This window comes from Sarcophilus harrisii, chromosome 2, assembly GCF_902635505.1.
Source record: "Sarcophilus harrisii chromosome 2, mSarHar1.11, whole genome shotgun sequence".
Taxonomy (NCBI): Eukaryota; Metazoa; Chordata; class Mammalia; order Dasyuromorphia; family Dasyuridae; genus Sarcophilus; species Sarcophilus harrisii.
Genome location: NC_045427.1, coordinates 163521887 through 163544831, shown reverse-complemented (window position 1 = coordinate 163544831; position 22945 = coordinate 163521887). Strand labels below are relative to the sequence as shown.

The following is a 22945-nucleotide window of genomic DNA, read 5'->3' as shown; positions in this document are numbered from 1 at the left end:
AGAATATCTAGGATGGCATAGTATTGAACACTGGCAGACATTGAAAAGAGATAAAGAAGAATTAAGACTGAGAAAATGCCATGACTTGTCAACTAAGAAATCATTAGTAACTTTGGAGAAAGCTGCTTTAGCTACATGGTGAGGTAGGAACACATATCAAGGGTTTGAGAAGTACATAAGAGAAAATGGAGGAAACAAGTTTTGTTTTGTTTTTTTCCCCCTGAGAAAAGCTACCTAGGAATAACTTTTCCTAAGAGTTTGATTATGAGGATAGGTGATATTAGGATGCTATTTAAAAAAAAAAAACACCTTCTTTGTTTTTAAGAATGGAGTGGGTGAGATTTGCACATGTTTCTAGGTAGTGGAGAAGGTAAGTAATTTGAAGATTAGATAGAAGAGGCAATCTGCTAAGCAACACAGTAGGGGATTGGATCAAAGGTAGATGTAGAGATTTTGGCTTTGGTAAGGAGAAGGACTACATTTTCACATGAAACTGCAATAAATTTGAAGAGAATGAAGAGTTATATCAAGACTTAAGGTATGTGTAGGAGAAAATAGAGCCTTGGTGATAGTCTAATATTTTCTCTTTTCCACTGCTTGATTTATTTTCTTCTCTTAATTTCTGTTACAATGCATCCCCAAATACCTTTGTTCTATTTCTCTATCGCTTTTTCCATCTCCTTGTCTGAAACCTCACCCTCCTATTCCACCACTTAAATGTGAATATTCACCAAGATTTTCTAATTGGTTCTATATTCTACTCTCTGCTTGCTTTATTTCTTGACAATCTCTTCTATACTGTGGTTTCCCAGATCACCTGTATATTGATTACTCTTAAATCTATAACTTCATCTTGAAGTTCTCTCTATACCTCTAATCATGCATTTTCTACCTCCCATTAGATATCTTTAGAGATATATTCTGCTGATACTTCAAATTCAATATTTCTAAAATAAACCCCTTCTCTTCCCTGCAAAATCTGTTCCACTCTTGAATTTACCTATCACTTTTGATAGTATTCCTTCTCTAATACAGAGTTAGACTAGGGTGGACCTCTCTTCAGATTATCACCATTCATCTCCAAGTCTAGTAAGTCATAAAATCTTTCCAATTCCATTTTAGTAGTATACAACATAGACCACTTTGCCAAATTTTACTGAAAGGGGTATGTTGGGAAGTTACTTCTTTTCTCCTCCTCTGTGAAATGTAGATAGCTTAGGGGTGTTTACCTGTGTATTCCTCCAATGATTATCCATTGATATCAATTAGTCAGCCAGAATAATTGACTTCAAGACATTTCCTCCAAAAGTCCATGATACAAACACTATTTTTCTTTTTATAGTATTTTATTTTTCCGAATACATGCAAAAATAGTTTTTATCTAATTTGCAAAAACTTGTTTCGAATTTTTCTCCCTCTTATCTATTTTCACCTCTTCCCATGACAGCAAGCAATCTGATATATATTAAACATATGCAATCTTTCTAATTCATCATGCTGTGCAAAAACAAATCATATCAAAAGGGGAAAAAAACAAGCAAACAGAGAACAACACAGGTGAAAACGCTGCACTTTGATCCACATTCAGTCTCTACAGTTATCTCTTTGCATAGAGATGGCACTTTCCATCACAAGTCTAATGGAGTTGCTTTGAATCTCATTGTTGAAAAGAACCAAGTCCATCACAGTTAGCATGACACATTTTCCCACAAGTATATACAGACAATCTGGGGAAAAGTAGGCTCAAATCTCAGGACACATGGTAAACAGGTAACCTACAGTCCCTGGGTATGATTTTGTGTTCCATCAGCAGCTCTTGTGCTTGCAAGGTAGATACAAAAAAACCTCCATGGATGAGAATGATAAGATGAAATTTAATATCATCCCTACTTTTAAAATAAAAAAAAATTATTGTACAAGATCAGGACCGCTAAGTGGAATGTTGAACAAAAGGTTGTATAGAAAAGAATAGCAAAGCACATGCTCCATTCAAATAAATCATTTGGCATGACAGTCAAAAGAGTAAATCCATTCATAGGCTACATTAGTGTATAAAACAGTAGGCAAGTTAACAATCTCATCAGCTTCTATTCTGACCAAAAAACCTCTGGAATAGTGTGTCATCTCTGGGAGTTTACCCCAGTCTAGAAAGGCCATTGATAGCTTAGAGAATATCTAGAGAATTCTAAGTAGGATGGCAAGGCCTTAGAAATCACACAAGAATTAGTTGAATAATTTGGATATTGTTTAGCCAAGAAAATAGAAGACTCAGGAGGAACATGAGAACTATATTCAAATATTGGTGAGATTTTCTTCTATAGAAGTGAACTTTGTCTTATTCTATTTAGAGAGGCCAGATCCAGATATAGTGGATGGAACTTGTAGTGAGACAAACTCTGATTCAATGAAAAGAAATATCCAAAAGTGTAATAGTGGCCTTAAAAAGTCCTGACTTTCCTTTTCACTGAAAGTACTTTTTCAAGCTTGTTAAACATTTGTCAAGTATTTTATAGAGAGGATTCTTCTTGCTGTATCAACTGGAATAGATGATCTCTGAGGTCTCTTCAATGATTAAGATTCTGTGATTGTGTTCCCCTCAACATTTATGAGAAAGTATCATTATTTATTTTGAGGACTTTAAAAATAGATTAGAAGTTTATTCAAGGCAACTAAAGCATATGTAAAGGTATGAAGTGATTACAAAGAAATTGTGTGAAAATCTTATGGAGAATAAATTGGAGTTGCAAGAAAATAGCAGTTTTGTGTAAGTTTTCAAAAATATGATTATGTTTGATCTTCAAACTACAAGCCCCTCCTGTTGAATGGAAAAAGATATCAAAGCTGATTTTTCCTTGGTGACTATTCTAGTGTCATTTAAATGGAAGAGTGGGTGAATAAACTGGTACATGAAAAATGATGTATCAAGCACATTATAGAACAAATCTTTTTGCTAAGTACTGGGGATACAATACAAAAGCAGAAATAGCCCCTGCCATCAAGAAGTTTATATTTAAAAAAAATCTTCAATTTAAAAAATAAAGAAAGCATTTTCATATGATGGTAGAATACAAAAAGATGATTCCACATAAAACTGCACATCTATTATGTGCAAATTCTTATTTCCTTTAAATGTATAATATATTTATCATTTGAATGTTTTTTCTTCCCTTCTCTCACTCTAGTGATGACTATCATCAGATATGTGTGTATGTATTAGTATGTGTGTATTGTCTTCATATATTCTTTGTAGTTAATTTAGGTATTTATAATAGTCAAAATGACTTAGTTATTCAAAGTTGTTCTTAAAACAATGTTGCTATCACTATACAATGTACTTTCAGCTTTATTTATTTTGCTCTGCATTTTGTGGATGTCTATCCATTTTTTTTTTAATCAACAAGTTCATCATTTTTATAGCACAGTAATATTCCATTATAATCATATACCACAACTTTTTCATCATTCCCCAACTGATGGACTTCCCCACAATTTCCAGTTCTTTGCTTCCACAAAGAAATCTGCTATAAATATTTTAAAACACATAGAATTTTTTCCTTTTCTCCTAATCATTTTTGGAAATAGACCTAGTAGTAAGATTACTGGGTCAAAGAGTATAGGCAGTTTAATAACTCTTTGGGCATAATTCCAGATTACTCTTCAAAATGAATTGGATCAATTCACAGTTCCATCCACAGTGAATTAGTGACCCAGTTTTCCCACATCCCCTCCAAAATTTGTTGCTTTCCCCTTCAATCATTTTAATCAATCTGATAGGTATAAAATACCATTTAAAGGTTGTTTTAATTTGCATTTTTTGTAATCAATAGTGATTTTGAGCATTTTTTCACATTACTATAAATTATTTTGATTATTTTTTCATATTCTTTGACAATTTATAAGTAATGATCTGTATTCTTATATATTTTTCAAGGTTCTTTATATTTTTTAATATGAAACCTTTATCTGAGAAAGTTTATAAAATTTTTCTTCCAATTTTTTGCTTTTCTTGTGATCTTGGCTACATTTGCTTAATTTGAATAAAGCCTTTTTAAATTTAATGTATTTGAAATTACCCATTTTATAGCTCACTCTGCTATCTCTTGTTTCCTAATAAATTGTTTGTTTAATCATAAGTCTGATAAACAATATGTTCCATGTTTTTCAAATTTTCTTATGTCTCTATTTATGTCTAGGTAATGTGTCCATTTTGATCTTACATTCTTATGGAGGAGTCTTAGTTAGACATATAAGGGAACTATGGCCCAGAAAGGGCATTTTGATCCTGATGGTAATAGAGAAATAGTTGGATACAATCCATCCAGGAACAATAGCTGATTTGATTTAGTCATAGTTCCTGGTTCTGGAATTAAAGAAGAAGTGGGGAAGAAATAGCGTGTGCTTAGAAGCAAGGTGGTTGGCTAACTTGTGGAGAAGACTGCCAGAGAGTAGGGAGTAAACTGAAATGTGGCTGTAGATTTCCTGTGGAACTGCATTTATTTTGTCTAGTTCCAAAGGATAAAATTAAAACCAAGGATTGGAATTTTCAGAGGCTTGATATAAGGGAAATCTTCCTAATGATATAGCAAAAGCTGGATGGATTCTTCTCTGGTATATTGTAAAAAGAATTCTTGTTCAGATATAGGTTTAGCCCAAATGACTTGAAATTCCTCCCAACTGAGATACAATATATTTTTTTTTATTTAAAAATCCAAATGCCAAAAAGATGAATACTTGCATCTTCTCTAAATTCAAATCTCATGGTTGAGTAACTAACTGCTTTCTTAGCTTTTGTTATTAATGTACTATTGGTACAACTGATTAAATTTCATTGTTTAAAATCATTATATAATAGACTTATTGTGTATACCAGTCAATTTATGTAAATGTTATAGGGAGTACAAGTGCTTACTAGAAATATATTTGAATAAAATAAGGCATAAACAAAATTAGAGTCTTCCAAATCAGAGAATTTATGATAGACGAAATTCAAATAAAACTGTGTATATCCTTTGATCCAACAAAACACTGCTTATTCTATATCCTAAAGAAATCATTTTTTAAAAGGAGGAAAGACATATATATACAAAAATATATATTAAAAAATTATTGTAGTAGCATTTTTTTGTGGTGGCAAGGACTTGGAAATTGAGGGAATAATCTAGTTGGTTATTCTGATTGCCCAATTACTGTCCCTAATTGGGGAATGGCTGAACAAGTTGTGGCATATGAGTGTAATGGAATACTATTTTGCTATAAGAAATGTTAATTAAGCAGGCAGATTTCAAAGAAATTTAGAAAGACTTCTGTGAACTGATTTTGAGTGGTGAACAAAATCAGGAGAATGTTGTGCACGGTAACAATATGATTATGTGATGATCATTTGTGATAAACTTAGCTCTTCAGCAATACAGTATTCCAAGACAATTCCAAAAGACTAATGAAGGAAAATGCTATCCATGTCCAGAAAAAGGACTATGGATTCTGAATACAGATAGAAGCATAATATTTTTGCTTTTTTGTTTATTTTTTCTCTTTCATAATTATCCCTTTTGTTATGATTCTTCCTTCACAATACAGCTAATATGAAAATATATTTAACATGATTGGACATGTTTAACCTGTTTCATATTGCTTGCTATGTTGGAGAGATAGAAAGGGAAGGAAGGAGAAAAATTTGGAGCTCAAAATCTTATAAAAATGAATGTTGAAAAATATCTTTACATGTAATTGGAAAGAATACTATTATGTGGAGGTGTGCAGAGGACTGCCATTACTGTTGCTGGAATATATAGCAGGCCTAGCAGACAGACACAATCCAATGTAATATATATTATCTGATAGTTAAAGAACTCTTCTAGGTGCTTGGGAGCAAAGGCAAAATGGAAATCTGCCTTCTTTCCTCATGCAGTTTTCAATTTACTGTATAACGAAGGTGTAAAAGAGGAGTGAGAACTTTTTATCCTTTAAATGCCTCCACAAAGCAGGTGTCTATTTCATTTCTGTTTATGTACAGCTCTTTTGTAACCTCAAAGGGCCATTTATGGCTTTCTCATTGGCATTCTGTGAGACATTATCAAGTAGAGATAATAATAGCACAATAAATTTCGATGAATAAAATGACAAAAATGAGATGAGAAAATGACTTCTTCATATGGTGAAAGATATGAAATTTCTTCATATCCAGACAGCAACTGAAATAAATATCATTTCTCCCCTTTCTTTCTCCTTGTCTCTCTTTTGTTTTAGTCCTAAACAGCAAGCCAAGATGGCAGAATACTGCAGACTAATATTTGGAGATGCACTGCTTATGGAGCCATTAGAAAAATATCCAGTAAGTCATTTTTATATTTCCCCTTTTATATATAGAAACCTACTTTTTATCAGGAGAAGGAAGAAGAGATCTGAGAAATGTATATTTTGTTATCTTGATTCTCCCTTCTGTATCCTTCCTAGAAAAATAGAGGGAAAAAAAAAGAATTTTATTTTTCTATTTTCCAATATTTTCCTTTATAGCTAGATTTGTTTTTGACTAGACTGAAGAATTCCTTAGCACCTGAAAGCAACCAACATAATAGCCAGAAGCCTCACTTCAAAATAAAAATAATCAGATCCTCTTGAGAAATGTGTACTTATGCTAAAGGGTGCAGATGGTAGTGTCCCTGGCCATGTGTTATCTTCTCCTCACTTATTCATCATCATCATCTGAGTGCTGAGTTGTACAATATTATGGTAGCATCAGCATAATAAAATAAAATAAAAATCAGAATAAAAATTATTGCCCCCCCCCAAGCATAAAATGAAGCGAAGCTATTGAAAGAAGTCTTAAGTTTCATTACCCTGTTTCTTCTTCTTCCAACATATGAACATCTTAAGAATAATTTCATATCAGCCCTCTGTTCCCTAGCTATAGGGCATGAGGGAATAACATTTGTTTAAACACTCTATCTTCTGAATAACTTACATAGATGATTCTTGCCAGCGTTGTCTAATAGCTCATGACAAATCGATTTTATCAAACAAAATTGGTTTTCCCATTAGAATGAATGAATAAATGAAGGAACAAAACTTGCCAGTTATTTACTATGTAAGAGGCAGTATGTCAGAATGATTAGAAAGCTAGCCTCAATGTCTAGTTTCAAGTGCTACTCTGAAACATTCTGGTTTCCATGACTTCAAAAGTCTTAACCTCTTGGCGTTTTAATAACTCTAAAATAAGTTGCAGAGAAGGTGCTTACTGGAGTCAGTATTTTCCTTACCTGGGAAGTCCTTCTAATAGTGAAATCACTAATCTAATTGGGTAAGACAATGATTAAAAATAGGCTTCTCTTCGTATGAACTTGACAGTGGGCAATAGGCAATTCTTTGGGGATGCACAAAACCATCCAATTGTTTGTTATTGTTATTTTCATCTCTTTTACAGCCAATATCACACTTGCCACTATTAAATACTGAAATACTAATTGGCTAAGGCAGTTGTGTGTGTGTGTGTGTGTGTGTGTGTGTGTGTGTGTGTGTATGTGTTAATGTGTTCTCTTCTTTTTTATATTAGCTTGAATCTGGAGTTCCTCTTCCAAGCCCTATGGACTTAATGTATAAAATTTTGGTAAAAAACAAAAAGAAATCACACAAGTCTTCAGAAGGAAGTGCCAAAAAGAAGTTATCAGAGCAGGCATCCAATACTTACAGTGATTCATCCAGTGTGTTTGAACCTTCATCTCCTGGAGCAGGTAAATCACTGAGTCACAGAATATTACAGCTAGGAGGCATTTAAGGGAATCATCTCACAACAAACTCATTTTTCCATAGGTGGACAGAGAATCAGGGAGTTTGTCTGTCAATCAACATGCATTTTTCCAGTATCTATTATGTGCCAGTCATTGAGGAAAAATACAAAAATTAAACAGTCCTTGTGCTCAAGGAACTCCTTGGATAAAGCTATGAACCTTAATATCATGGCAGAACAAGGATAATCACTTTCTCATTTCTCAACTACCTAATATATGGAAACCAAAATTGATACTTGTAGTCAAACCCATCTCAAAAAACAATTTTCTGATTTCAGATAAGTAGCATTAGTTTCTGTTCATACATGCATATGCTTGTTTGTGTATATATAAATATGCACACACCTATACATATATGTATGTGTGAGAGTCGCTACTCATTGGTAGGGAACAATGCCTACATCTATGTAAGGGATAGGGAATTGCTATCCCATACATATTTTGGATATATACATACATACACACATACACACACACACACACACGCACACACACATACATGAAGATCCCTGCATCCTCGTCATCCTCCTTTAACTTGGGCATACACAAGGAACATTAATACTCACTTTCACGCATTTAAAAAAAAAGCAATTGATCTTTAATATAATTTCAGGCTCCTTTAGAGCAGCAATTACCTAAATAGTGATTAGAGTGTTGTACTCAAAGTATGATCATTAACTCTGGAAGGTGACTTGAAACGTATTTGCATTTTATAGTTTTTCCAAAGTGGAAAAAAAATAGAAAAGCTAAATGAATTATCTACCAAGGTTATGGTTTACAACATTCATTCTTGAACTTATACCGCTGTGCCAAACCACTGACTCTTGTTGTAAATTTTGTTTTCTCAAGGGGAAAGAAGAGAAAATGGTGACCCAGTTCTCTTGAGCTGTGTATCATCTAGACTGATTGGCAGTACATGAATTTTGCTATCAAAGTAAAATTAATAGCCATCTAAAAAGGAATTCACAAGGGGTATTTTGTTGGGATTAATGGATGTCTAAGATACTTACCCTAGAGATTTATTTAAATAATGCTTATTTTAGGTGTCTACTCACTCCTTTATTTTTTTCTGTTTGAGGTCTCATTTGGCCATTTTGGTTTCTATTATCCTTTTTTATGAATAAAATGCTTGTCACCAAATGTTAAATTATTTTAGCTTTTATCATATATTTCCTTCTCTCTCACCAAAGATATCCAAATGTGTTTTGGGGGGAAGTAGGGGGAGATATTGTTTGTTCTAAATGAGGCCTCTCTTAAAGCATTTGGAAATGAATGGTTTTTGCAGACTGTGTATTTCCTCCAAGGAAAACCTTACCCTGTGAAAGATAATAGCTAAAACAACCAGTGCTTCATGTTTATGTGGGTGAAGATTTTTCACCATCTGCCTCTCCTACCATTAACTAGGTTTCCTTGGTCTTATTAACTGAATGCATAACATAAATAATGAATTTCACAGGCAGTGAACATTATTGCTTAATACAGAGAAAGAGCAGCAATCTGTTAGTAATTCGGTAGATTTCGTAAACTAGACCCTAGCTGATTGTGTAACAGCACATAACCCCCCCTCCCAACACACACACATACTCCATGGAAATTTTTGGACTTTTGAATAAGGAGGTAGACTCATAAAAGAAGAACATGCTTACTAATTTGGCATTTAGATGGTGGATTTTATCTTAACTAGAAGCACACATAATTTGTAAAGTCTGAAATAAAGTCGATTCCATGTTTTTACTACTACAAACCTTATTCCACTGACGCAGTGGGGATGTGGGGAGACATCAATCAGTCTTATTTTAGTCCAGCACTTCAAAGCGCTGTGATTGTCCTGGTATAAGATAATAATGCCATCAAAGAAGATTGTAAACACTTTGTGACTTGGAAAAGTCATTCTTTGAGGACTTCTATGTTTTGTTTTGAGGCATTAGATAGTTAACTTCACAACAACTGACAATCCATGACTAGATTTGTGATTTCCAGCTTGCAGGATCTGTAAGTTTTGACTCTGCTGCCTTAGCCTTCAACAATCCAGAACATCTTTCTCTCTCCAAGGATTTTAGGTATGATAGGAAAGGGGAATTGAGGAGTGGGAGTATGTGGATCAGGGTCAAGAGTTTCTTAAATAATCAAGATAAAGGGAGTTAGAGGTATACAGGAATGCATTTTAGAAATCATCCAATATAAACCTTTCATTTTCTAATTAAAGAAACTAAGGTCAAGAGGGGTAAAGGTGACTTGCTTGTGGTTTTCCATTACAATATACAATCCCCATTGTGCTCCTCATTTTAATCTTGGGCTTCTCTTTAGCCCTCTTCCAGAGCCACAATGAGGAAAACAATGATTCCTATTTCATATCTACAACTCCTATGGGATGAGAAAATCCTCCCTCCTCTATATGAGCCCAAGATTAATATTGGTTATTATAAGTGAATAAGGATCTTCTCATAAAGCCCTTCTATAAGCTTTTCTTAATAATGTAATTAAAAATTGATCAGTTAATATTGAAAGTTGGTTGGGAATTTGGGGGTTACAAAAAAATTAAGTGTCTACTTGACTAGAGCTAAACTAATGTTTTAATTCCACAATTGAACAGACACTAACAAAACACCAACCACAAAGCACTAGACTAACTGTTGACAAAAAAGATAAATTCACAAAATTTACCCCTGTGGAGTTTATGGGAGATTTAAAGTTGTTCCTAGGCATAACACTTTCATTTGGAAAACAAGTATGTGACAGTTATCACTATTGGGAGAAATCCTGTATAACTTGATTGATTGTAGAAATCTTTCCCATTACATATAACAATATTCTTTGATATATAGAGATATAGATATCGATAGATATATAGACATAGATATTGATATATATATATAGATATTTATGTATGTGCACATAAGTATATGTATGAATATATATGCACATGTGCAATATATACAACCATATCATATATGTGCATTATATTATAGATATGTGCATCCCATATATTATATATAGATATTATATGGGTAGGTATATGCATTACATACATTTATACATATAAATATGTGTATATATAATAATGGAATGATCTGTGTATATATATCATGCATTGCAATATGTGCATTATACAGATGCGTATGACATAGACATGTACAGCACATATTATATAGGTATTTACAATGTGTGAGATATACAAATAGAAATAATGTACATCCATGTATGAATTATATACATATATGTTATATAGATACTAATATATGTACATATATATATGTATATATCTAATACAGATCCAGTAATTAATAAGTAACAAGCTATGGTTTTATCCATACTGGAAAATCTAGTGTGAGACCTTGCAGCCATGCAAACTAGCAGTATCTATAGCAGTAGACTGATTTATATATCTGTATCAGTCAGAATTGAACCCAAATCACCTCTCTGAGAGCAGACCTCTATTCATTATAACATGTTGCCTCATTATTCAGTAATTAATTATTTATTAGAAGAAAGGTAATCTCCACAAACTAAAAGGAGACAGCGACACCATTTGTATTTAATGCACAAGCCATCTAGTAAAAATCCATAAGAAATCAGAATAGTAACAACACGTGCCTTCTCAGCATTAGGTTTCTGCTGTCATCTATTGGCCATTTTATGTAATGGCACTGAGTTAACTGTCAGAAAGTAATATAATTAAATGATATGTGCAGGGTTAGATTTTCCCTATCTGTTTAGTTTTAAAATCTGATTTCCTGACCAATAGTATTCTTTAAGAGCCAGAACCAGGGTCATAGAAGCTGTTAAACAATCATTTTGTCATCAGCATTTCAACATAATTGAAAAATCCCTGACAATAAATAACTGAATATAAAAAAAAAAGTCTGGATAAGTTAAAGCACCCTGCCTTTTTTTTTTTGCCTTACTAACTGTAGTCAGATTGTCCAAATATTCTTTCATCAGTTATTTTATTTATTGATTTGTTTTAGATATTTAAAAGACAAGTTAGCCCATTCAAATGAACAGGCTGAATCATGTCATGTTAGAATTATGTTTGCTTTTTTGTAAAGATGACTGAACTGTAATTTCTACATTTCCTGGTTCTGGTCATATTAGACATTAAAACCATTTCCAACTAGTGTCTCCTTTTCTTGACTGATAAAATGAGGAATTTGGAACAAATGACTTCTAAGCCCCTTTTCTAGAAGAGGAAAAAGAAAATAGCAAAAGAAAGGAAATTAGCTGGCCTCTTCCCATCTTAAAAGTTTCTAATTCAAATCAGTAAGTAGTTATTAAACACTTACTATGTCTAAGGTCATAATCTAGGTGATGGATATACAAAGGCAAAATCAGAACTAGTTTGTGCCCATGAGGAATTTGTATAACATTGCAGAAATTCTAATAAAACACTTTGCTTCTATGTTCAGGTAGGAAAAGAGGATAAAAATATATGTCTCTTTAGTATCCCCTAAATACACATAGTTTCTACTTAAGAAGAAAAAGATCACACAAGATAAAACATTCTAGATATCATAGTGGTAACTAAGATGGAGCCACTAGGTCTTTTTCCCCAGGCATCAAAATTAAACGGGACATGAGTACTTCCTTCTAGCAGCAATTGAGCCTCATGCTTATTTATCAAGAATTAGTTAAAATTCCCATAATCTTAATCTTCCCCACACAAAATGAGTTCCTTCGAAGTCTTGATCTACTAACAACCAGCAGGGTGGAGTCTTTTATCTCATATCTCCTAAATGGATGTCTTAACATTTTATTTGTTTTGTATTTCAATTGTTTGCCCCAGGTGCCAAATAAATCTAGGAATCACTGAATTGGAGAGTTAGAATAGACCTCAAAGGCATTCTAGTCAAACCCAAACATGAAAAGAATACTTAAAATAACTGACAAATAGGTTGTCCATCCTAAGTCCTCCAAGGAGCAAGCAAGCCTATCTCTTGAGGCAGCTCATTCTATTTTTATACAGCTCCAATTACTAGGAAGATATTTCCTGACACAGCCTCAATTTGCCACTGCTCTTTCTACCCATTGTTTCTGGTTCTGTTCTCTAATAAATCCAGTTACTTCTCTACATGACAACCCTGTTGAGTCTTTTCTCAGGCTAAATATGTTCAATTTCTTCAACTGATCTTCATATGTGATGGACCCTGCGTCTTTCACTTTCCTGGTTAATTTCCAGTGGACATTCTCCAGCTTATCAGTGTCATTCTTAAACAGTGGTGTCCATAATTGAGCAAAATACTGCAGGTGAAATCTGATGAGAGCAGAAAATAGCAGGACCATCACTTCCCCACTCGACACTATGTCCTTCTAACTCAGCCCAACTATTACATTAGCTATTTTGGCCCTTGCATTACACTGTCGGCCTATATTAATCTTGTAGCCCACTAAAACTCCCAAATACTTTTCAGAACAACTGTTGTCTATCCTTGCCTTCTCCTTGGAGTAGTGACATGGTACTTGGGATTCTCTTACTAAGATACTTAGTCCCTTAGCATCTTGGATTTCAACTCCCTAAACATAATTTTTTCTGTCATTTCCAAGGCAAAGGTTTGTATATTTTCCAAAGAAAACAGAACCAAAATAAGGATCAAACAGCCATACCTGCTCTCTGATGTCATTTAGGACCAATAAGAATCCTATCCTATTTTTTCCCTCTCAATAGAGATTTTTTTTTAAAAACTTAAACTTTGTTTCCCTTAACTTTCCTTGCCAGACTCAGCTTATTCTGAATGTTGGGATTCCTCATACTATTTTTGCAGGAATATGTCATCCATATTCTCAATATTAATCTTCTGATAACTGATCTTGCTTGTGAAATAGAAAATACAATTAGCTTTTAAAATTCACAAAATTCATCCTACCATTTAGAAAAATCACATATTTGCAAATGTTCAACAATGTTGTCCAGAAGTAAACATTTTTGAAAGGCTGTCTTTGTTCAGTGATATATTCTTGTAGCTCTGTAATGAATTAAGAAAACAAATGGAAACCAATGTAATTCTATTACAATAATTTTTGAATGTTTTTATTGTATCATTTACATATTACAGGAGAAGCAGACATGGAGAGTGATGATGATGATGACGATGATGATGACTGTAAAAAGTCTTCAATGGATGAGGTAAGCAGATCTAGCTTGTATCTGAAGTGACAGTGTTAATACTGTAACTGGAAATGATGCTAGATTGTTGCCCATGTCTTTTATTCCTAAATCATCTTTCGCCATCTAGTGGTAAGAAATGATAAAATGTTTTTGGAAAAGCACTAAATATTTTTCTTTGAATTCTGTTAAAAACACATGGACATAAGTAAAAGGCTATGTGGTAGAATGAATTAAGTGCTATTTTTGAGAAAGAACTGGGTTCAAAACCAGCCTCTGTTAGTTATTATCTATGTGACACTGATCAAGTCACATCTCTCAAAACTCCAAGTTCTTTTCTATAAAATGAGAGCATTGGATTAGATGACCTCTATGATCCTTCCCAGTTCTAAATCTGTGAACCTATAATTCAAGTAAATCATGACTTTGAGGTCCATAATTGCTTTTCAATAACTAGTAGAATTATGCAATATTGTGCCTTGAAAAGCAATGGCGGAATTAATAGAAATAAAATAAATCCTTAAAAATGGGGGGGGGGGAGAAAAAAAACAGTTATTAATTCATTTGAGATAGCAAACCATTGTATCAGTATTGCATGGAGGTTGAATTCATGTTCTAGGGACATACAAAAGATTGTCTCTAAGGTGCCATGCACCTCTAGGATTCTCTAAAATGGTGAGGAATCTGAGAAAACATGATGCATAAAAAAACCAATAAGATATGAGACCCCAGAGTAAAAAAAACAGGGTTAGTTAAAAAAAAGTTTGAGCATCAGTTGAATTATTTAAATGTAGAGTTAATAGAGAGACATGTAAAAGGGATCCTATTATTCAAAAGGACTATAGAATGTGGATTATTTCACAAACCCCCAGAATGAAAAATTAATAACTCCTATTTACAATGCATTTTAGTAGAAACTAGAAAATTAATTTTAAAAATTAGTAGTGAAATAAAATATAGAATTTGGAAATTCAAAAGAGTTTTGTAAAGGAAGCAGCCAAGAGAAGATGGTGATGATGGTGATAATTATGCCTCAAATTCCCATAATCTCTGTTTTATTCTATTGGGGGAAATAAACAAAAAAGGCTAGACTATCTCTGTAATGTTCCTTCATTAGACTCAATGTCCTCTAACAACTAATTATTCAAGTTGTCCACCCTTTTTGATATATAAAGTGCCTCAACTAATTTGTAGCTTTGTGTTTTGATAAATAATAGAAAAGGGGAAAAAAGGGATGGTGTCAGATAAAATGATACAAATTTCTCATTAATCAGCAACAAGTAGTGATATGCGGCTAGTAGTTTCAATAATATAATATAAAACATAAAAAAATATAACTAGAATCAAGGTACTTAGTTATGTTTCAATATAATTGTTTTTTCTTCTAATACTATATATTTTATTTTATGTATCTAAAATATAATTCTGAGGAGTTTATAGGTTGCTCAAAGGCTTCTCTCTCTCTCTCTCTCCCCCTCTCTTTCCTTCCCTCCCTCCGTGTCTGTCTGTCTGTCTCTCTCTCTCTCTCTCTCTCTCTCTCTTTCTCTTTCTCTTTCTCTATCTTTCTTTCTCTCTCTCTCTCTCTCTCACACACACACACACACACATACACACACACCGTCAAAAATTCCTATATGGGAAGCAATGTTTGCATTAGGATGTTTCCCAGTTATCTTTTATGCTGGAGGATGTGAACTGGATTCTTTAAAAGAAAGTATTTTTTTCCTGCTCTTTACCCCATATTAGAGAATAGTATCAAATATGTCTCCTGAGATCTGTCAGTCTAAGATAGGTACATTGTATTGTTGAATTTCTAATCTTACTTTAAAGTTGAGATTTTTCTGTTTCTTCTTTCTTCAGGATATTTCTGGGTGAGGACTAATACCCATGTTGCAAAAGAGGCACCATGTTGTAATTAGAAGTAAACAATGCACACATTTGAAAAAGAAAACTGTTCTGTTGCCTATAAAACTGCAGAACTTGAACTATTATCTTATTCCTTGCTCCAGGGCACTGCTGGTAGTGAAGCCATGGCCACAGAAGAAATGTCTAACCTGGTAAACTATATACAGCCAGTGAAATTTGAGTCATTTGAGACATCAAAGAGTAAGTTATTATTATTATTTTATTATTGTTTATTCTTCCAGAAAGAAGCCCTAACAGTGGCCTGTAATGATTATTCTTGAAACACTGGATAATTGGACCAACACATATCATATTCAACATATGGTTTCCTTGTTTTGAAATACAGAGGATGAGAATCTAGCTAGTCCTTTATAAAATCCTAGGAATAGAGATGCTATTAGCAATACATACAGTCAGTGCTATTTGACAAGAACACTCATCAGCCATGTCTAAACAGCTGCAAAACATTTGATTAATTTAGTATCTTTTTTTTACTATAACAACTTAGGAGAAATCATTGTCTGAGATATCTAACGTACTGTGGACAAAGTTGCTAACTTAGGCCCTGAAAGGTGATTTTTTTTTCTCTTCCATTTCTATAGCCATATTACAATTTGTAATTTACCTAACTCCCCTTTGGTCTTTCCAGCTTTTTGTACACGTAAGAGATTGTGTCATCAATCTTCATATCTTGTGTTATTCTGGGAAAAAACAGAACAACAAACCTCCTCCCCTTCAAACAAACAAAAATAAGTACATTGACTAGTCATAGATTTATCTTTTCATTAAAAATACCACCTTTCTTTTAAGCCATAGTGAAGCCATTTTTGTCATGTTCTCTTTTTCATTTGATCAAATTGTAAGATAAAATGGAGACCAAAATAAAATCAATTCCCCAGAATTCTGCTTGGGAATATTGTCACCTGTGGCTTTCAGGTTCTCCTAACCCAATAGACATTCCATCAATAAAGACAAAATCCTAAAAACATTAAGGCAAAAATTTGTCATCAATACATCCCACTAATTTTTCTGTGCCTTACATTTCATGTGCTAATCCTTAGCACTGAAATGCTTCAAACTCCCTAATAGGGAGACAAATACATAAGCAGATGCCTGGGAGTATTTGAACCAGAAAGGCATACTGTACTCCTATGATAAAGTCCTACCTCCCTTTGGACTCTTTTCTCTAATACTATAAGTCTCTGTACAAATAATATGACAACAGTTAGTCTCTGATACTTGCCAGGCAAACTTTGCTCAACTTGACTTTTATTTGCAGACTAAAGACAACCCCAAAATGGGACAAAGGTGTTATACTTCACAAGGTTTTTATTGATAGAAACCACTACCTTACCCTTCACAGTTCCATTATTCTGTCTTCTTTGATGTAGTGACATTAATTAAAAAATACTAGGATGCCAAAAACTACACTATGTTGGTATATTGGTACTATCTTACTAAAATTATATTATTCTAATGGCTCACTTTTATATCTCTACCCTAAATAAAATAACTTCCACATCAATGCATTAATAGATTTTTAAAATTTTCAATAATTTATTAAGAAATGTATCTTAATACAAGCATTTTATTTTTAAAATATAAACTCCCAGAGGAGTTACTTCATGTGCTTAGATATATTTCATTAGCATTTACAGGCAATAAGCTCGTTTATCAATTGAAAGCTCTTCAAAAAGAAGCTAAATTTGCTCTTAGTGCTGTCAGAGTATGGAAACAAATGTACGTGAAAGTTGCCAAATGCCTACCAATATAGCTCTCCTTGTGCTTTTTTGTATTGATTTGTCACTTTGAAAAGAATAATGCACTCCAGAATGTTAGACTTGTTTAATTAAAGGTCATTCTTCTTGAAGCTGGCATTATATTGGGGCAAGGAGTGGGGTAAGAGACAAGAAAAGTTATTCTGACTCAAACAAAAGTAATAAATATTAATTAAATGCTTTGATATTCCATTATATTAATAGGTTGATTTGTGATTATAAAACTATTAGCTTATTTCCCTTAGCCATGACATGAAGTATATCTGTTGGTCTGTAATGCCTGGAGAAACTGAGGCAAGATAGAGATTAAAGAATTTTTTACTATTTTATTTGGATTTCTGAGAGGGAGAGATTGTGCTGAGAGAAAGTTGCCCCCAGGGCTGATGTCCAAAGCATCCAGCATGTGAGTTCTCAATGACATATATATATATATATATATATATATATATATATATATATATATATAGCTCTAAGTTAAGGTAGCTAAACAAAGTGGGGGAGGGGAGGAGGGGAAATGGAGTTCAAACTCTGGTGAGCAGGAATCTCCAGGCAGGGACCATCAATCCGGTTCTGACAAGTTGGGGGGGAGGGTAGGACCATAAATTCTAAGAAATTGGGAGGACTTAGAAGGTGTCCAACTAGAACCAGGAAGTCTGAAACTTAGAGTTATAAACAATGCCATCTGGAGTTTTATTTTCTGAAATTTCAGACCCCCACAACCCTAATTATCTCAGTTCTAATGAACAGAAAAAGGGGGGGGGGTGTTGCAACCAGGGAAACCGAGGCAGAACAGTTCAGGGAAACTGAGGCAGAACAATTCAGGAAAACCGAAGCAAGACAATTAGGGAAACTGAGTCAGGGCAATAAAAGGGAACTGTAGCACAGCAGATCTTATTAATCATATTCATTCTCTGCCTTCCAAAGTTATCTTGGGTAGCATTATTTGGAAACCCAGTAGAGAAACAAAGGTTAAAAAGTGTGAATAAATTCTAGCTGGTGAAAGCCTGACATATACAAATGGCATCAAGCAACCAAATGTCATAGCTCAGCCTAGATAATGTTTTTATTTAGCAAAGTATATTAGATAGACAATAATCCTGGGAAACATATTAGAGAGAAAGGATCCTTCTCCCTGTCTCACATATGGACAGATGGTAAAATATATTTTACTTTATGAATTCCCATTTTAAAACTAAACTAATACCTAGTTTCAGGAGACAGCTAGGTAGCTTAGTAGATAAAGTGTTGAGCCTGGAGTTGGAAAGATCTGAATTCAAATCCAGCCTCAGAAACTTAACTATGTATGTGATACTGACAAGTCACTCAAAATCTGTTTGCCTTAATCCAGTGGAGAAAAAATGGCAAACCACACCAGTATCTTTGCCAAGAAAATTCCCATGGATAGTATGGTCCACAGGGTCATGAAGAGTTGGGCACAACTGAATGGCTAAATATAGCATAAGCTGAATCATAGTACATATACATTTCTTAAAATGTATCAGGAAACCTCTTTTTCTAGAACATGAAGTTAGTGCATGAAAAAGTAACATTTATAAGCAAATTAGAGCTGAGATGATACTTAGGACCTGGAGTATGTATAGGGAAAAGTATAAGGAAAAGAGTGAGGAAAGTGACCTGAAAAGGAAAAGAAAGAATAAAAATCTGCTCATTTGTTATTGTTTATTTGCTTTAGTTATGCCCAAATCTTTGTGATCCCTGCCCCATGTTAGCTGATGAGAAATATGATCAGTTTAATTAGGATAGAGCTTCATCTTGCCAGCATCTGAAAGAGCATGTTTAATTTTCATTTGATTCAAAGTGTAATGAGGAAAAACTAGTAAAATAGGAGCTATGTGATCAAAGCAATCATTGAAAAAACAAGTGTAGCAGAGAGAAGGGAGAAAGAAAAAATGGTGAAATTGTAAAGAAAGTAGTAGCTTGATTCCATCAATCCTTATTTAAGGTGGATGGGGCAGTAGTCCTGAACTGATTTTTCTCCATTAGAATAGAGAGGAAAATGAGAAATTTATCTAAGAGAGATAACAAAATAAGAAACAGCTCAAACTGAAAGACTAGATGAGATTGTTCAAAAAAGAGAAAAGAGGGGAAGATTAGTCCAGTGTTGAAATTCTAGAGAAGCAAAAGGAGATGGGTGCTAATCTGTTTGAGAATTACATATAACTTATTAAATTTATTTGTCAAAGGAAATTCTTTTTGAGGAGGAAGGAGGGAGAACCTGGTTGAAATGTCTGAATACTTGTTCTGCTGTTTCTTTTTTTCTATAAGACCTTAATTAGTTAGATGGAAAATATATTTGCAAATAATTTTACTTATATATAAGAAAGGACAACATTTTAAAAAAAAGTTACTTATAAACAATCATTAGAGAGAAATTAATTCTAACAAATTGTATTTAAATTAGAACTTAAATTAGACTAACAATAGCTCTAGAAGAGCCATTAAGTTCAAAATCAACAAGTATTTATTGAAGATATAGAGACTACTGACCTCAAAGCTATCAGTGAAAGCAATTGCCCACAAGTCTCCCCGCCTTAATTTGATTAGCAGTCTTCACCAATTGTTAGGTATTAAAAAATGCATTTCAATTCCTTAATACTATTAGATACCTCAAAGGCATATGACTAAAATATATTTTAAAGACATTATAGGAGATGTATAACTTATGAATAAAAAATAGGCATGAATAAATAGAAGAAATAATTATGAATAAATAGTACATTGAAAAAAGCACATAAATATGAACATTATACTGAGTAATATTTTCTCTTAGAGTTACATGATGTTTCCTACTAATTTTATTTATGCCAAAAATTTAAATTATAGCTTGGATTTATATTCACTTATGATTTTTCTTTCCTTTTTTCCTCTTCAATTCAGAAAGAAACAAAAGTTTTGAAATGTCTTCTTTTGTGGAAACCAAAGGACTTGAGCAACTAACAAAGTCTCCAGTAGAATTTGTAGAGTATCCTTTACCCAGTCCTTGACTTGATGCTATAGAGGTTTACTTTTTGTTAATTTGAAATTTATTTATTGATGAGAGGAGAAATGACAGAAAAAAAATCATCTTCTATACCTATGGTTTTTATTTTTCAAATGCTGACCTATAAAAATTTTCTTATTTTAGGAATATCATTGTGGATATTACTGACAACAAAATTGTCTACTTTCAAAAAAGATTAAAAACATTTTGTTATTATCATTAGATAATAAAAATTTTGTTCATTTAAAATGACCATTAATCTTTTTAAAACTTTTTTTTTAAGTTTTGATTTCTAAATTCTATCCCTTCTTCCTTCCTTCCCTCCTCTCTCTGCTCCTTGAGACAGTAAGCCATACATGAGCAATCAAGTAAAACATTTCCATATTAGTCATTTTGTATAAGAAGAATGAAAAGAAGGGAGAGAAAGGGGGAGAGACAGTCAGAAAGGGGAGAGAGGGAAGAAGAGAGGGAGGGAAACAGGAAGGGAGAGAGGGATAAGGAAGGAGAGGGAAGAGAGAGAGGAGAGAGGAGGAGAGAGACAGACAGACTGACAGACACAGAGACAGACAGAAAGACAGAGAAATAGAAAGACAGAGGGAAAAAAACAGACACAAAAAAACAGCCAGACAGAGAGAGATGGAGACAGAGAGAAACAGACAGACAGAGACAGAAACAGAGAGATGGGGTGGAGGAAGGAGCATGTTTCAATCTGTATTAGACAACATCAGTTCTTTATCTGGAGATGGTATGCTTCACCATAAGTCCTTTGGGATTGCCTTAGATCATTCTACTGCTGAGAATAGCTAGGTCTTTGTTCTTCATTGTACATATTGTTATTATTATATATATATATATTTTTTTCCTGTTTTGTTTACTTCACTTTGCTTCAGTTCATGTAAGCCTTTCCAGTTTTTTAAAAATAATCCTGCTTGTCATTTCTTATTACATAGCAATATTCCACCACAATCATATACCATAGCTTGTTTAGCCACTCCCCAGTTGATGGGTCTTCTCTCAATTTCTAATTCTTAGCTACCACAAAAAGAGCTGCTATAAATATATTTGTACAAATAGATACTTTTCACCTTTTTGGGTGTCTTTGGGTGGTACTGCTAGATCACTTGACTTGCCCAGGGTCACACAGATAGGAAATGTTGAAGTTTCTGAGGCCAGATTTGAACTCAGGTTCTCCTGACTTCAGGGCTGGTGCTCTATCCACTGTGCCACCTAGCTGCCCCTTAATTTCCTTTTTCATTTAGAATTTCTCACAAAGAAAATTACAGAATGCATTGTCAAAATCATTAATTAAGTTTTTGGCAAATTTAGTGAAAGAACCACTGGATTTAGAGACTAGGGAAATGGTTTCAAATTATGGCCCTATTGTTTGCTATCTATATTACCTTTGGGCAAGTCATTTAATTCCTCTTGGCCTTTATTTCTCCTTTGTAAAATGATGGAATTAGATTAAATGATATTTTTACTCTTGAGACTATGATCCTACTTAACCAACCTTGCATAGATATAACAAAATGCAGCTTAGCAGGATTTATCCAAAGGGAACACGTGTGGATTCTTCAAATTACATGCCCCAAGTTTTCTGGAATGCTGGTTGTCAAATGGTAGCTCTTAACTTCCAAACAGTAGGTAAGTAGGTGTCATTCTTTCCTCATAATTTGGGAGGGAGGATGAGAGGAAGGTTATTTTAAAAATAAACTTCTTTATAGGTTAAATAATCTTTTGTGGATTGGCCTGGGAACCCAATAACTATGAATAACTTTTTCACTATGTGTAAATCATTACAATTTATAATTTTGAAACAATTTACAAACAGGTGCTTGAAATATATGGAGCTATAAATTGGGAGCTCCTTGCAATCCCTCTGTTAATGGAAAGTAGCTGTAGGGTAGTTAATTCAAAATTGGTGAACATTTGTCATGTCAATCATACTTTTCAAGTGAACACTTTTTTCTTTAGCAAACTTTTTTTATGAGGGCAAGTCAGTAGCTATGGTGAATTTTCATTTTTAAAGGCAAAATTTACCCATAAAAGATACGTTTTATATGGGACAAATGATGGACATGTGTGTTGAACAGCCTAGCTAAATTCATAAATGTTAATCACCAAATTGATAGCGTGAATGATGAATTCTGGGGTCATAGCAATCCATGAAGAACACTTTACAAAGATTTTGAGAAGTTGCAATTTTCATTGGAAGAACAAGTACCTACTGTGATGAGTTTTTTTTAAACAAACCTGAAACATTTAAGTACTTTGTATATCATTAGTCTGAATATGTAGCATTCATGTTTTTTGATATTAATAATCATAATAGTAATAATAGTTAGCAATTATATAGTGCTTCAAGGTTTGCAAAATG

General features: G+C 33.4%; 1 protein-coding gene across 3 annotated transcripts in view; it reads left to right on the top strand.

Annotated features, from left to right (window-relative positions):
- The window catches only part of PLCB1 (phospholipase C beta 1), an 831921-nt gene that overhangs the window by 658334 nt on the left and 150642 nt on the right, over positions 1-22945 (top strand). For all 3 annotated transcript variants that reach the window (XM_031951118.1, XM_031951120.1, XM_031951119.1), the window contains 6 exons: positions 6247-6331; positions 7550-7727; positions 13835-13905; positions 15894-15990; positions 20466-20550; positions 22088-22212. In XM_031951118.1, the coding sequence (XP_031806978.1) occupies positions 6247-6331; positions 7550-7727; positions 13835-13905; positions 15894-15990; positions 20466-20550; positions 22088-22212 (641 nt within the window). The remainder of the gene's footprint in view (positions 1-6246; positions 6332-7549; positions 7728-13834; positions 13906-15893; positions 15991-20465; positions 20551-22087; positions 22213-22945) is intronic.